The 15,403-nt window shown below is 39.1% G+C and overlaps 1 protein-coding gene across 5 annotated transcripts in view; it reads right to left on the bottom strand.

Moving 5' to 3' along the window:
* Ppp3cb (protein phosphatase 3 catalytic subunit beta) overlaps nucleotides 1–14,722 on the bottom strand; it is a 43,457-nt gene extending 28,735 nt beyond the window's left edge. For all 5 annotated transcript variants that reach the window (XM_036198828.1, XM_036198829.1, XM_036198831.1 and 2 more), the window contains exons 1-4: nucleotides 14,492–14,722; nucleotides 4,819–5,019; nucleotides 4,059–4,183; nucleotides 330–441 (exon numbers count right to left, since the gene is read on the bottom strand). In XM_036198828.1, the coding sequence (XP_036054721.1) occupies nucleotides 330–441; nucleotides 4,059–4,183; nucleotides 4,819–5,019; nucleotides 14,492–14,576 (523 nt within the window). In that variant the 5' untranslated portion in view covers nucleotides 14,577–14,722. The remainder of the gene's footprint in view (nucleotides 1–329; nucleotides 442–4,058; nucleotides 4,184–4,818; nucleotides 5,020–14,491) is intronic.
* Nucleotides 14,723–15,403: the final 681 nt, after the last annotated feature.

Below are 15,403 nucleotides of genomic sequence, written 5' to 3'. Positions count from 1 at the left end.
TCATAAATAATTTTTGATAAAAATCTGTCAATTGAACAATACCACCACTCCCCTTGGTCTTTGTAAATTATATATAGCTTTATAAATACATAAAATTATGACACCACTTTAAGACATTCAAAAAATTATGAAAAAAAATATCCAAACTGTTCTTAGGTACGTCCATAAAACTTAACCAGAAATAAACTTTAACAGTTCTTCTCAAAAGTGTACATGTGTGGTCATGGAATCTGTTCCTATGCATTCCACTGCAACCCTTCATATTTCTTCCTACCAATGTCATCCCAAAAGAACACCAAGGAATTGAAAATACTTCTGAAGGTACTCACATTCCTGCTTAAAGGTAAAATATTCAGTAAGGTGTCTGCATTCATGGTTGCCTCTCAGAAGGAATAATGTGCTTGGGTATAGAATCTTCAAGACCCATAAATACAAGACGCACTGCAAAAGAAAGTGTTTCCAGTGAAATTTTCTTATATTTTATTTAACTAAGTTTATCTCTGCTTCTTTTCTTTTAACTATATTAATCTTACAAATTCTGTTATTCTCTATTATTACTATTATGAAATCAGACTTTGTTGTATTACTACTTCTGACTCTCCTAGAAAAGTATCTAGCAAATAGAAGAGCAATGAATTCTTGAATTAATGAATCAACCTACTTAATTACTTAAACTTAAGATTTACAGATTTTTTTTTAACATAGCTTAGCAGAATGGCTTCCTCCTTAATAATTAAAAAAAAAAAAAAAAACAAGCAGCAGCTAACAGTTACAGAATACCTACAATGTGCAGAGCACTAAATTACCTAACAATTTTTCTCAAACAAAAAAATGTTTCTTTTATTCCTCAAACTACACTATGATGTATGTAATAGATCTCCACTTTATCTTAGCCAAAAGGTCAAAAAGCAATTATCATATTACCTCTATTTTATATATAAAGAAACTAAATCAGTAAGCTAAGTAACTTGTTCCAAAGCTCCAAAGGACTAAATACAGGTTTGACCCTGTCATCTTAAGCACAACGCCACACTACCTAACACAAGTGCCAGGTTCTGTGTTTGCTTTGCTGTTGACATTAAGCAGGTGTTAGTATCTAATCCAGCGGTTCTCAACCTGTGGGTTGTGACCCCTTTGGGGGTCGAATGATCCTTTCACAGAAGTAGCCTAAGACCATCAGAAAACACAGATATTTACATTACAATTCAAAACAGTAACAAAATTAGTTATGAAGTAGCAACAAAAATAACGTGGGCTGGGTATTTAGCTCAGAGGTAGAGCGCTTGTCTAGCAAGCATAAGGCCCTGGGTTCGATCCTCAGCTCAAAAAAAAGAAAAAAATAACGTTACGGCTAGGGTCACTACAACATGAAGAACTGTATTATTAAAGGGTGGCAGCATTAGGAAGGTTGAGAACCACTGATCAAATTCAAATTCAAAGAACGTGAAATTTTTTTTAAAGATGTATTTATTTATTATGTATAGTGTTCTGTCTGCATATACACCTGCAGGTCAGAAGAGGGCACCAGATCTCATTATGGATGATTGTAAACCACCATGTGGTTGCTGGGAATTGAACTCACGACCTCTGGAAGAGCAGCCAGTACTTTTAACCTCTGAGCCATCTCTCTAGCCCAAAAGTGAAATTTTTATAACATAAAAACACTGAAATAAACTGCATTTTGCATACAAGCATTTCTCTATATTTAACATAAAAAAAACTAACATTTTATATATTATTTTAAGAAAGGACTATTTCATGTAGAAAAGAATATGGTTTATACAATCATATAAAACAAAAGATTAGAGCTAGGCGTGGTGGCACATGCCTTTAATCCCAGCAATCGGGAGGCAGGTGGGTCTCTCTAAGTTCAAGGCCAGCCTGGTCTACAGAGTGAGTTCTAGGACAACCAGGGCTGTTACACAGAGAAACCCGGTCTGGAAAAACCAAAAAAAAAAAAAAAATTATTTTAACCAAGTACACTAAAATGTGTAACTATTCAGACCTTCATTTTATTGGGGGAGGGGGGAGGTAATACAGCCAAAAAGACATTTACTAAAAATAAACTAGGGGTTGGGGATTTAGCTCAGTGGTAGAGTGCTTGCCTAGCAAGCTCAAGGCCCTGGGTTCAATCCTCAGCTCCAAAAAAAAAAAAAAACCAAAAACTATTTTTAGTTTTTATTCTTTATCTTCTTTTTTGTAACAGTGTTATTAACTAACTAAGCTACAAAAGAGTCTTTTTCTTTTTTAAGACAGGGTTTCTCTGTGTACAGTCCTGGCTGTTCTGGTACCTGCTCTGTAGCCCAGGCTGGTCTCAAACTCACAGAGACCCGCCTCCTCTGCCTCCTAGTGCTGCTACAAAACATTAAATGAGTGCATATACACCAACAAGATCACTAACAACTAAGTTTTACTTCACTGATTTTTATCAATTACACTAAATTCTTCGTTAGGCAGGACCATTTTCTAATTTTTCTTAAAGCAAAGATTAAAGGGTTTGATAATGAAAATATGAATGGGAAGAATAGCCTAGGCTAATAAAATTCCCAAGGGAAGGAATGGACACAGTTCTAAAATCCTTATCAAGAAGTACAGCATATTGAGAATACTTTAAAAGTGGATATATGTGGGGTTTGGGGATTTAGCTCAATGGTAGAGCACTTGCCTAGCAAGCGCAAGGCCCTGGGTTCGGTCCTCAGTTCCAGAAAAAAAAAAAAAATGGATATATGTAACACTAAGTAGAGTGGAAATTTGCCAGCTAAGAAGGCCTCAGTATTAGGACAAGTGATTAAAAGCATAAGCTTAAACCGGGCGGCGGTGGCGCACGCCTGTAATCCCAGCACTCGGGAGGCAGAGTCAGGTGGATCTCTGTGGGTTTGAGGCCAGCCTGGTCTACAAAGCGAGTTCCAAGACAGGCTCCAAAGCTACACAGAGAAACCCTGTCTCGAAAAACAAAAAACAAAAAAAAGCACAATCTTAGAGTCAGACTGCTTGATTGTGCCACTTACTAATTGTCTATCTTTGGTCAAGTTAATTTAACTTCAAGCCTTAGGTTCTTCATCTACTGAATGGATAAATAACAGTACTTACCTCATAACAATGTTGTGAGGACTAAATTAACCAGTATCTGTTAATGCTTAAACCTGGTTGGGATATATTAAATGTGTAACATAAATTATATACTGAAAGAGCTTTCACTAAACAAGTCTACCTTTACATCTGTCCTATAGAAATAAATAGGGTAAATACACAGAAATACAGGACTGTAATGTTCCAGTTAGACATCACTTGCAATGAAAAAACTTGGGAACCATGAGTGTCTAACAAAAAGTTATGACTTGTTTATTCAATGGAAGACAATGCAGTTATTAAAATGACTCTATAGGTTTGCATTTTCTAATGTGTAAAATATCACAGTGTACATATATGTGAAGACAAGATAGAAAAAAATATTTTAATATGGTTCCATTTTTCATTTAAATAAAGAAGATATATGTGTCAGAAAACACAGGCTGCTCTGTATTTTTCCATACTTTATACAATCAAAAAGGAAAAGAAGCAAAAAGAATCATTGAATTCAGTGACAAACAATAGGTCATTTTAATGCCTCGTAAGTTTAAAAAAATGGTTTCAGATATTCTTGAGTGATAATAGTATCACGATGAGATAGATCTACAGTTTAAGCAATAAAAGCATCATATAATGCCTAATTTTAAGGAAAAGTAATTTTTCTCATGGTTTAATGCCCTTAGTGGCAAGAGAGGTAAAGAAATGACTACCATTAGCTCTTAAGCCATGAGACACAAAGACAATAAAGATCTCAGTCTGCTCATCATTTCCACTGGGGAAAAACAGTAATTATAAGAAATAATACAAAGAAAACTAAGTGAATGGTCTGAAAAAGGAATAAATAATAGCTTTTCCTACAAATTTCAGAATATACAGAGGTATTAAAAAGAACCCAATACAAGTATTTTTTAGGAACTTATTGTACTAGGAATTAATAGAAATAATCTGTATTAACAATAGCAAATTAAATGACAGTATATGATTATTACCTCTATACTAAAATAACCTCTGTCCACATAATCACCAAGAAAAAGGTATCGTGTATTAGCAGGTGATCCTCCTACTTCAAAAAGTTTCATCAGATCAAAAAATTGGCCATGGATGTCACCACACACTGAAACAAGAAGATTATTAGATATGAAAAAAAAGCCTCTGAATTAACAAATATTACTTAAACTCTAACTGCTGCAACATGAGATAGTATAAATCTATCAAATATCTGAAGTGGTCTAAGAAGAGTCACCATAAGGATGATATCTAACCAAGAGCTCATGTGCTCAAGATCTAAAACAAGATGTAACAGAAGTAACAAGATTTGTCAGTAACGAATTTTTCATCTAAATTTATAAAGCTCCTCTTTTAGAAGATACGGAAGTACTTCACAGAATGACAAGATTCTAATGCTGGCAATAAAACCCCCATTTCAATTCAGTACTTTTTAATGACCTTCAAATGATCACATTAGGATGCTGATGATATATCAAGGTATTTGCCACTAGTAATTAAGAGCAAAGTAAGTATTGAATCAAAGTGAAGTATGGCCAATACAACTGATGAAACCTTCATAAAAGTATATTAGACTAGCTTCATGTACATTAAAAACAAAAACTTACACTACAGAAAATCTAAAATCAAGACAATGTCCATATAATATTAATCAGTATATATAATATGATTGAAAAGGAAATAGGTTTATCTCCAATCAACTAAATACTGATTTAATAATATCCACAACACAAGTAAGTTTACCTGTAATTGGAGCTTCTACTTCTATCATGGTTTTCTCCCGCCGCAGTATGGCAGCGCCCTCATTGATAATTCTAAGTGCAATTTCTTCATCTACCCGACCTTCTTTTACCAGGTGATTCTTCAGAATATCAACCCTGGGTATCCCATCCATATCAAATACTTCTTCAGATGTCAACCGATGAGTTGGGGGAAAAGGAACAGCTGCATTAAAAAAAAAAAAAAAAAAAGAACACAAAATAAGTAACAATATATTAACAAAGAAACTAATAATTTGGATTTAGATAAAATCAAAAATAAATTAAAAAAATAGATTTGAAAAGGTTTTCTTCATTTAATGGATAGAAGTGTTAATTTAAACTTTCTAAAAGAGTAATCAAATAATAACATTGCTCTCTGTGTGTGGTTGAGATGAAATCCAAGTCTTCCTATGTTAGCTAAGTGTGCATACATATATATTTTTCTTTCTTTCTTTCTTTCTTTCTTTCTTTTTTTTTTTTTTTAAAGGGGTCTCACTATACAGCTTTGGCTCTCCTGGAACTATGTAGACCAGGCTGGTCATGAACCAGAGAGATCCGTCTGCCTCTACCTCCTGAGTGCTGGGATTACAGTTGTTCCTCCAAACCCAGCTTCCATAGCTCTTATTAAGCTACATAGGTCTAGAATCTAGCATTTCTGCAGTCAGCCTAGGCTACTGAAGCTTGTCTGAAAAATAAAAAAGTAAGCAGGCAAACAAGTATAAATGAAGGAAGCTACCTAGATAAACCATGTAAGACCGAGGCTCACTGGTAGAGTGCTTGCCTCACAAGTGCATTACGGTCAATCTCTAGTATGGAGGAGAGGGGAGGAGTAATAATAAGCTATATACGAATAACATGTTCTTTGTTGCAAATAGTTAGAGAATTGAATTATTTGAAAAAATTTCAAGATAACTAGTTTTTTTCTTTACTATAAAACACTTTCAGTCAGAACTAATTATAACGTATACTCAAATTATAAAATATAAATTACTACTACATAAGCCTGAACAGAAATAAACTGCAAATATGAGGTAATCTTCCTATTTTTAAAACAAATATTACAGTATGTGTATGTGTCTACATCAGCAGTTCTCAAGCTGTGGGTTATGACCCTTTCACAGGGGTCACCTAAGACCATTGGAAAACAAGTTTTTTACATTATGATTCATAACAGTAGCAAAATTACAGTTATGAAGTATCAACAAAAGTAATTTTAATATTTATTTATGCATATGAGTGCTCTGTTGACTTTTTGCCAGAAGAGGGCATCTGATCACCAGGAACTGGAGTTATGAATGGCTGTGAGCCACCATGTGGGTGTTGGCAACTGAACCCAGGTCCTCTGTAAGAGCATCAAGTACTCTTAACCACTGTGCTGATATCTACCCATCCCTAAAATTCAAATTATTTATTTTATCATGACATAGAGGTCCTTCATGACTGAATACCCATCTATATTTTACCCCCATCTTTTACCACTACCTCATATTCTGAACATATTCTGTTTCATACATTAACGTACTTTTATTTCTTAAATTACATTAATTTAAAACATTTGTTGGGAGTGATTATTATTATTATTATTTGGTTTTTTTGAGACAGGGTTTCTCTGTGTAGTCTTGGCTGTCCTAGAAATCACCCTGTAGATCAGGCTGGCCTCGAATTCAGAGATCCACCTGACTCTGCCTCCCAAGAGCTGGGATTAATGGTCTGTGCCACTACCACCCCATGGGGAATTTTATTTTAAGGTGTGTTACTTTTGTTTGTGCTGTATTTGTTTAACTCTGTGAAGCTGTGTTACTGTGCCTATCTAAAACACCTGATGGTCTAATAAAGAGCTGAACGGCCAATAGCAAGGCAGGAGAAAGAACAGGCAGGGCTGGCAGGCAGAGAGAACATATAGAAGGAGAAATCTGGGAGAGGAGAGATCTAGGAGCGAGAGGAGGCGGACTACATCAGGGGCCAGGCACCCAGCTACACAACTAGCAACAGAGTAAGAAAGAAAGGTATACAAAAATAAAGAATGGTAAAAGCCCAGAGGAAAAGACAGATGGATTAAATTAACATTAAGAAAAGCTGGCAAGAAACAAGACAAGCTAAGGCCAGGCATTTATAACTAAGAATCAGCCTCTGTGTGTGATTTATTTGGGAGCTGGGTGGCAGGACCCCAAAAGAGTAGAAAAAAAGAAACAACTACACTATTTTAGTCAGGCATAGTAGTACACAGAACAGTGTTCAGGAGACAGAAGCAGGTATATCTCTATGAGTTTGAGGCCAGCCTGGTCTATACAGCAAAGTCCAAGCCAGCCAAGCTACATGGTGACAACCTGTTCAATAGACAGACAAATAGATGAGAGACTGATTTACTTTGCATGTCATGTTGTTTTGGGTACACAATCTCACCTTATGTGGGGGGAATTGAGATAAGGTTTCACACTAGCTCAGATTCACCTGGAATTCACTATGTCCATGATGAACTTAACTTCCACAATCTCTCACCTTAGCCCCCAACACTGAGGGACAGATAATAGAATGTTTCATGCAGGAACCACCACACCCAGTTAACCCTGGCCTTTAAATCTTATTTAGTGTTTCATTCTTGGAAACTTTTATGACATTCCTAGCCTACATTAACAGCAGCATCATTTATTTATTTATTTATTTGTTTGTTTGTTTGTTTGTTTATTTATTTATTTATTTATTTATTTATTTAGTTAGTTAGTTTTTCAAGACAGGGTTTCTCTGTGTAGGTTTGTGTCTTTCCTGGAACTTACTCTGTACCACAGAGATCCGCCTGCCTCTGCCTCCCAGTACTGGGATTAAAGGTATCTGCCACCACTGCCCAGCTGTACCCTTTATTTTTTGGGCCAAAAAACACAGGATATGGCATATACTTATATTACAACTTTGCATCATTAAATGACTGTCTTCTTTACCAGCTTATGAATGCCTTGAAAGTAAAGGGGCAGGGTCATTCATCTCTGTATCTCAAATGATCCACAATATACAGTTTATTCAATTATTAGTATATAGTAGTTTCTAAAACACTCAGACATCTTAAGACCAATTCATGTAGCAATGCCAATGTATTTATAATTTAGTCTGTAAAGTGTTTTCCAATATCCAGTTCAACATGATTTTCAGATATGTCTTGTGTGATCAGATAGATTTCAGCTCCAGTTCATCAATGAGGTAACAGGCTCAGAGATGTTAAGCAGCTTCACAAGGTGCAGAGCCATAGTTCAAACTAGGTCTAAATGATGCTCCAGGATCCTCTCTGCCTTTATATCAACATAGTGGTAAGTTTCATCTGACCTAAGGGATCATCAGAAGGCTCCTCAGGCAGAAATACTGGTGCACATCTGCTATGCTAGCACTCAGGAGGTGAAAGCAAGAGGAACAAGAATTCAAGGCCAGCCTGAGCTCAGAGAGAGTCTACCTCAAAAACCAAACAACAGACTCTTCATCAGTCTGATGTAAAACTATGGAGTAGCAGCCACATGACCTAAGGAGATTCAGTAAGCACAATAGCATTATTTTCAAATTTTCAAAGCATCCCATGGATCTCTTTAATTGTGGTTGTTATTTAAGTATCCCTTCATCAAACTTTGTTTCCTTCTTTGCTATTTTTGTCATGGTATTACTATTGCCTATCATTCAGATCTAAATTTTTGTGGATTTCCCTCTTTACTGGATTTTAGACTTTTAAAAAAGATTTATTATTTTATGTATTTTATTCCCTGGAACTTGAGTTCTGGATGGATGTTAACCACTAGGTGGGTGCTAGGAACTCAATGAGTCTTCTGCAAAAGCAACAAGTAACAAGTGTTCTTAACCACTGAGCCATCTCTCTAGCCATATTTTTATAAGTGTGGACCTGAGTATATGTATGTGCACATGTGTGCAGGTGACCTTGGAGGCCAGAAAAAGGTACCAGAACCACCAGAACTGGAGTGACAGATGGTTGTTAAGCCATTAAATTTGGATGCAGAGAACCTTAAGGTCTTTCTCAATGTGACCATTCTCAGTCTTTAACAATAACCCCAATCTGTACTTCCAATTATAACTGTTCAATTGAATCAATCCCCAGAGCAAATTTAATCTTATTATTCCTTAGATAGCACTGTTTATCTGTTTCATTCCCGTTCTCCATCATTTACCCAACATTTATCTACCACCTACTATTATTAAGCATAATCAGACCTGTTTTGCTTTTTTTCCCCTTTTCCCTTAATTGATGCTTTGGTCATCCATCTCTTGAACTACTCTACTAACATAACTAAACCTAATTAAAGCTTCTACCTCCTTTAATAATTTATTCCACACAAACTCATCAGTTAACTTTCAAAACTGTAACAGATCACTATTCCACTTTAAAATCTTCAAAAACAGTAACAGTGATGGCTACCATTGATTCAGTACTGGCCACATGCCAGACCAGGCACTACAGCACTTACTTTACATGTACTATCTTCATTAATATGCCAGAAACTCTATAATAGAACCATATTAACTCTAGCTTAGATGAGAAACTATTAAGAACTTGTCTACATGAAGTTACTCAGTGGGAGAGGTAGTTTTCAATGCCAGGAAGTCTGATTCTATCTACAGCCTGCGTTCTTTATCATCCAGAGGCTAGCCTGCTGTTACAAGTTTCAATTTCAGCTTTTTAACTTTACCTGCCATTCCTTGCCAAGCACCTTACATATTACTGCCATGCATTTTTAAACTCTGTACCTTTCTATTTGTTTTCTGTATTCCATTCCTACTCATCTTTCAAGGAGTACCTCTAAACATAATTCTTAGTGATGCTTTCCTTTTAAATTGAGATTGTTGTCATTTCCCGTTATCATTCTAATAGCACTTTGTTCCTAACTCAAGATGTTTATTTAAATTGTCATCCCCACTTTACTAGCCACACAAAGACTATCTTACCTAGTATCTTTTATTTTAAAACAGGGTGTCAGATATCACAGGCTGGCCTCAAATTCAACAAGTAGCCAAAGATGTCCTTGAACTTCTGATATTTCCTACTCAACTTCCCAAATGCTAAAGATTACAGGGATATGTCACTATGCCTAATTTATGTGGTACTGGTGATGGAACTTGGGGTTTCCTGTATGCTAGGCAAGCACACTACTAACGGAGTTAAATCCTCCAATTCCTAGTAAAATGCCTGGTACAAAACATGTATATAATAAATGCTGCACAAGCAAACAACCCTACCTTTTTATTTCAATCCTACCCATCCTTTAATGTCGTGGAATATTATTTTAACATGTCATTTGTTTATGCTGTGAAACATTTAATGATGAAAAGATGTGTTGCATTCGTTTAGGTTGCATTTGTTTAACTGTTTGTGTTACTTTACCTGCCTAAAACACCTGATGGTCTAATAAAGACCTGAACGGCCAACAGCAAGGCAGGGAAAGGATAGATGGGGCTGGCAGGCAGAGAGAATAAATATGAGGAGAAATCTATGAGGAAAAGAAGGAGGAGCAAGAGAACAAGGAAAGGAAGACACCAGGGGCAGCCACACAGCCAACCACGGAGTAAGAGTGAAAGTAAGATTTACAGAAGAAAAAGAAAAAGCCCAGAAGCAAAAGGTATATGGTATAAATTAAAGTTAAGAAAAGATGGCCAAAAGAAAACAAGCCAAACTAACGCCAGGCATTTATAATTAAGAATAAGCCTCTGTGTGTGATTTATTTGGGAGTTGGGTGATGGGCCCCCAAAAGACCAAAGAGTAAAGGAACAAACAATACTTCAAGACTTTTCTCTTATTAATATATATCTCCCATAAAAAGAGTGTAGTGGCACACACTTTTAATTCCAGCACTGGGGAGGCAGAGGCAGACAGATGATCTGGGTTCAAGGCCAACCTGGTCTTTGAAAGCTACATAATGAGACCCTGTCTTTAAAAAAAAGAGCCCTAGCTGGGCAGTGGTGACACACACTTTTAATTCCAGCACTGGGGAGGCAGAGCCAGGCAGATCTCTGTGAGTTTGAGGCCAGCCTGGTCTACAGACTGAGATCCAGGGCATTTTCTCTTTTTGTTAAGCCTACATTCTATTAGATACATTCCATTTATTTATTGTTCGTGTGTGCATGAGTGTGTTTGTAGTCAGAGGACAGCTTTCCAGAGAAATTGGTTCTCTGCTTCTACCATGTGGGTCCCATGAATTAAATTAACTTTGGTTGTTAGGCTTGGCAGCAAGTACCTTTACCCACTAAGCCATCTCATAAACCTGTTTGTTTCCATTTTCTTAATTGAAATGTATACAAAAAAGAGTAACAGAAGCTTCAGGAACAAATTGGGATTTATTTAACATCCCCCCCACCCCCGCCCCTGCAGCTGAGGACTGAACCCAGGTGAGCTAAATCCCCAACCCAAACATTTTGTTTTGTTTGGGGGATTTTTGTTTTGTTTTGTTGTTTGTTGTTTTTTCAAGACAGGGTTTCTCTGTGTAGTTTTGGTGCCTGTCCTGGATCTTGCTCTGTAGACCAGGCTGGCCTCGAACTCAGAGATGACCTGAGTGCTGGGATTAAAGGCGTGCACCACCAGCCACCACCACCACCACCCCCCCGTGTTTTGGGGATTTTTGAAACACAGTCTCACTGTGGCCATGGCTAATCTTGAACTGGTGATCCTCTTTTCTCAGCCTCCCCAGTGCTAGGATTAAGAACATATGCCATTGTGACTAACCACATCAGGTTTTTGTTTAAATGATTCATTTTTATTTTTAGTTACATGTATGCATGGTGTGTCTGTGTGGGAGTATAAGCAAATGAATGCAGTTTCCCACAGAGGCCAGAGAGGGCATCAGATCTACTGAAACTGGATTTAGAAAGCTGTGGGCTGTTTGACATAGATGCTGGGAACGAACTCTGGTCCTCTGTATCTGTATGTATTAATCTGTATGGGGTTAACTATCAGCCTCTCTGTTTAATTTTTAATGAAGAGAGTTTGAACTGAGTCAGTAGCTGGACTACTAGGTTCAGAACTGAGTATAGCTAACCAGGAAACCTAATCAACCATGACCAGAGACATAGAATTGCTACTAACAAGTTTAGTGACAGGCTCATCTCATTTAGAAACGAATCACTTCTAACATGAAAATCTCCCAAACTCATAAGTGAATTTCATAAGTGTGACAGTAAACAAAACATTCTATAGTCTCCTAAAAAGCTACATGTCTGGGGACTTGATATGGCTCTGCTTGCTCTTCCAGAGGCTCTGAATTGGGTTTCCAACACAGATGTAGCTCCAATTCCACAAGATCTGACACCCTCTTCTGGCCCCCTGGGACACCACACATATGTGGTGCAAATACATAACAGACAGGTTATCCATACACATAGAACAAGACCTGAGAACAAAAACAACAGAAAACCTACATGTCCATAAAATAGGTATTTAGAGCTGAAGCATTGAACCTAAAATTTAAAGACAAGAAGGAAAAGATCCAGAGTAAGACTATTTATATTCAATACTAATGGCATTTTTCCAAATGCTCTTATGAAATAGTGTATATGCAAAGCTGAAACAATATCCTGAACTTAAATGAAATCTGAGCTTAATTTGTTTTATTAATTATATTTATTTTGAAGCAGAGTTTCATTATGTAGCTCTGGCTAGCTTGGAATTTGCTATGTAGACTAGATTGGCCTCAAATTTAACTTAATCCTCCTGTTTCTGCTTCCAGAGTGCTGGGATTAAATACATGTGCCATCATAGTATCAGGAATTTTAACAAATTCCACAAGGAAATGAAAGTTGTCTCCATGAAGAAGATACAACTAATGCACAAGGTATGTTTACTTTAAGCTTTGTAACTAAAAATTTCCAAATCAGCTCAGTTTTTTGTTTGTTTGTTTGTTTTTGTTTTTCGAGACAGGATTTCTCTGTAGCTTTGGAGCCTGTCCTGGATCTCGCTCTGTAGACCAGGCTGGCCTCGAACTCTGAGATCCATCTGCCTCTGCCTCCCGAGCACTGAGATTAAAGGCGTGCGCCACACCACCTGGCCGAACATGTTTTTAATTTCAAATCAATAAACTGTAAATGGCTGTGTCTTGGACTCACAACTCACCCCTAAGGAATTCGCCTTATGCTTGGAATCTCCTTTTTGCTTCATTAAAGCAGTATGGGAAAAATATTGCCACATATATGTCAAGGAACAAGATTCTCATGAGGACAACATAAATACATGCATGGTTCGGCAATGTGACCTCAGCTATTATTCTGGTGAAAAGCACCTGTACATACAGGAAATATAGTTAAGAAAATGAAGAGGTAGGCAATGTCCTCTATTTCAACCCCCTACCCATAAAATTAAAGGATTTGATAGGATCAATGCCTGATCTTTCTTCTCTTAAAGAAGAAAAAAAGATTTTTTTCAGAAAAAGTTTATAAACTATTCAGCTCATTCTAATGCCTAACTCAATCACATACGCCTAGATCCAAAAATATGTGTCATTCTTTTAAGAACCAAAAGCGCAGACTGAAAACTTTAAAAAAACACAAAGGAGAAGAGGGTTTCATGTTTTAAAGTATTTTAATGGCAAACCATGGTCACAGTTCAAAACTGAACTACTGAGCTAACAGTGTTTAAACACTGTGCCACTATATTTGAGATGAATTTGAAAATAAAAATATCTTTAAAAATAAATGTAATCAAAATAACGAAATCTTCATTTTACAGTTCCTGTTTATTGACTATGCTATATAGCAAAGAAAGTAATTTCAAGTTCTTACTAATATCCACAGTATTGTCTGGGGTCGACATGCTCTCTCAGAAAGCTTGGACTCTTAAGGACCTCTTAACTGCCAATCAATTTCTCTGTTTTAAATAATTCTGTTTACCTGTACACAATAATCCATTAATTCCTCCCTGGCTGAGAAAGATTTTACTTTTTCTTCTAGAGAGTTATGCCGTGTGTTTAGAGGCGACAGTGACCCTTTCTAATCAGTGCTGACGGTTTTAAAACTATCTACTACTTCTGTATATGCGACTTTTTGCCTTCTTCCTATAATACGATTTTCTCCCCTGCTCTGCAGTTGACAGTCTGGGCTCTTGGATCACGTCTGGATCCTTTCGGCCTTGTCCAGTTCCATATGGTTCCCCCGTTTCCGCGCGGGGAGGCACCTGAAGCCCGCACGCGAACGCCCTGCGGCAGCCGCTCGCCGGGCGCTGTCACCGGGGAGCAGGCGTGGGCCAGAGCCCGGGCGAGTTCGACGGCTCGTCACGACGACGCGCCGCTAAGGAGCTCCGGGGCCCCTCGGTGCGCCCGGCCGAGCCCGGCGTGCAGCTGTCGCGGAGCCGGAAGCTCACCGCGGGCTCTGCGCCGGTAACAGGCGGTGCAGGGAGGAAAGGGGCTCACTGCGGCGGGCGCGCGGCCCCGAACCCCGCGCTAGCGACGCCCCGCGCAAAACCCCCGCCCCGGCCTGCAGGGCGAGCGGGAGCCCGCGGAGCAGCCACCGCCTCAGCCCGGCCCAGCGGGGACCCGCCCAGGGGCCACTCCCCAAGGGAGGCAGCCAGTCACTCGCCCGCCCCGCCGGGCCGGCTCCCGAGGGGACGGACTCCGGCCCGCCCGCCCGCCCGCCCGCCCTCACACCGCGCCTCACGCCAGGCCCCCAGGGCTTTGGCCACCTCTCACCTTTGACGACGCGGTCGGCCCCGAGAGGGGGCGGCGGGGGCGGGGGCGGGGGCGGCGCGGCCCGGGCCGGCTCCGGGGCGGCCATGCTGGGCCCGGGGCTCGGCTAAATGCCGGGCCGGGCGGGGTTGGGGGCGGGGGCGGCGGCTACCAGAGCCAAGCGGCGGCGCCGCCGGGGAACATGGCGGACCCTCTTTCCCTTCAGAGGGGCTAAGACCGTCATGCACCGCGCGTGCGGGGGCGGGGGCGGGACAGGCTCTAGGGACTTGAGCAAAATTACTGTACCTACGACCGAAAGGAGAGCAGGCCAAGGGATCAGGTGAAAATTCCTTGCATGCATAAACACTTGACAGTAAGGAGAGAGTGCAGAACAGATTTAAGGGCTGTGATGACTGCAAGGAAGAAAGGACATTTCCCTGGCCTTCTTGGAGCCCAGGAGAATGAAGAGACGTAGTCAGAGCTCAGAATTTCCTACTACTAGACAAATATATAACAATTTACCCACAAAACCATAATGGTATACTGGAGAAAAGAATGAATGAGGCATTCTAGACTAAAGAAGTGGCATTATCATTTAAAATGGAATTTATCCCCTAACCTCAGATCTAGGGAGGCAGTGGAAGGCAAGAACTCTGTGAGTCCAAGTGGAGCCCAGTCCAACCAGTCAGGGCAACAAAGTGAGAATCTGTCTTAAAAAAAAAAAAAAAAAAAGGCCAGGGAGGGGTGGGAGAGGTGGGCGCTTGGCATAGAATTCTGACCCTTGCATTTAGAGTTTGAAATGGTCAAAACTCTGAAGGCATTTAATTAAGTTCAGCTGAACACATGCTAAGCACCAGTCAGGGGGAGTGAGGGAATGATACCAAGAGATACTCACCTTGGAATGCCATAGTCTCACTCGGGGAAATTATCACATAG

This window comes from Onychomys torridus, chromosome 9 (genome assembly GCF_903995425.1).
Source record: "Onychomys torridus chromosome 9, mOncTor1.1, whole genome shotgun sequence".
Classification (NCBI taxonomy): Eukaryota; Metazoa; Chordata; class Mammalia; order Rodentia; family Cricetidae; genus Onychomys; species Onychomys torridus.
This window is presented reverse-complemented; position numbering and strand designations above follow the sequence as displayed.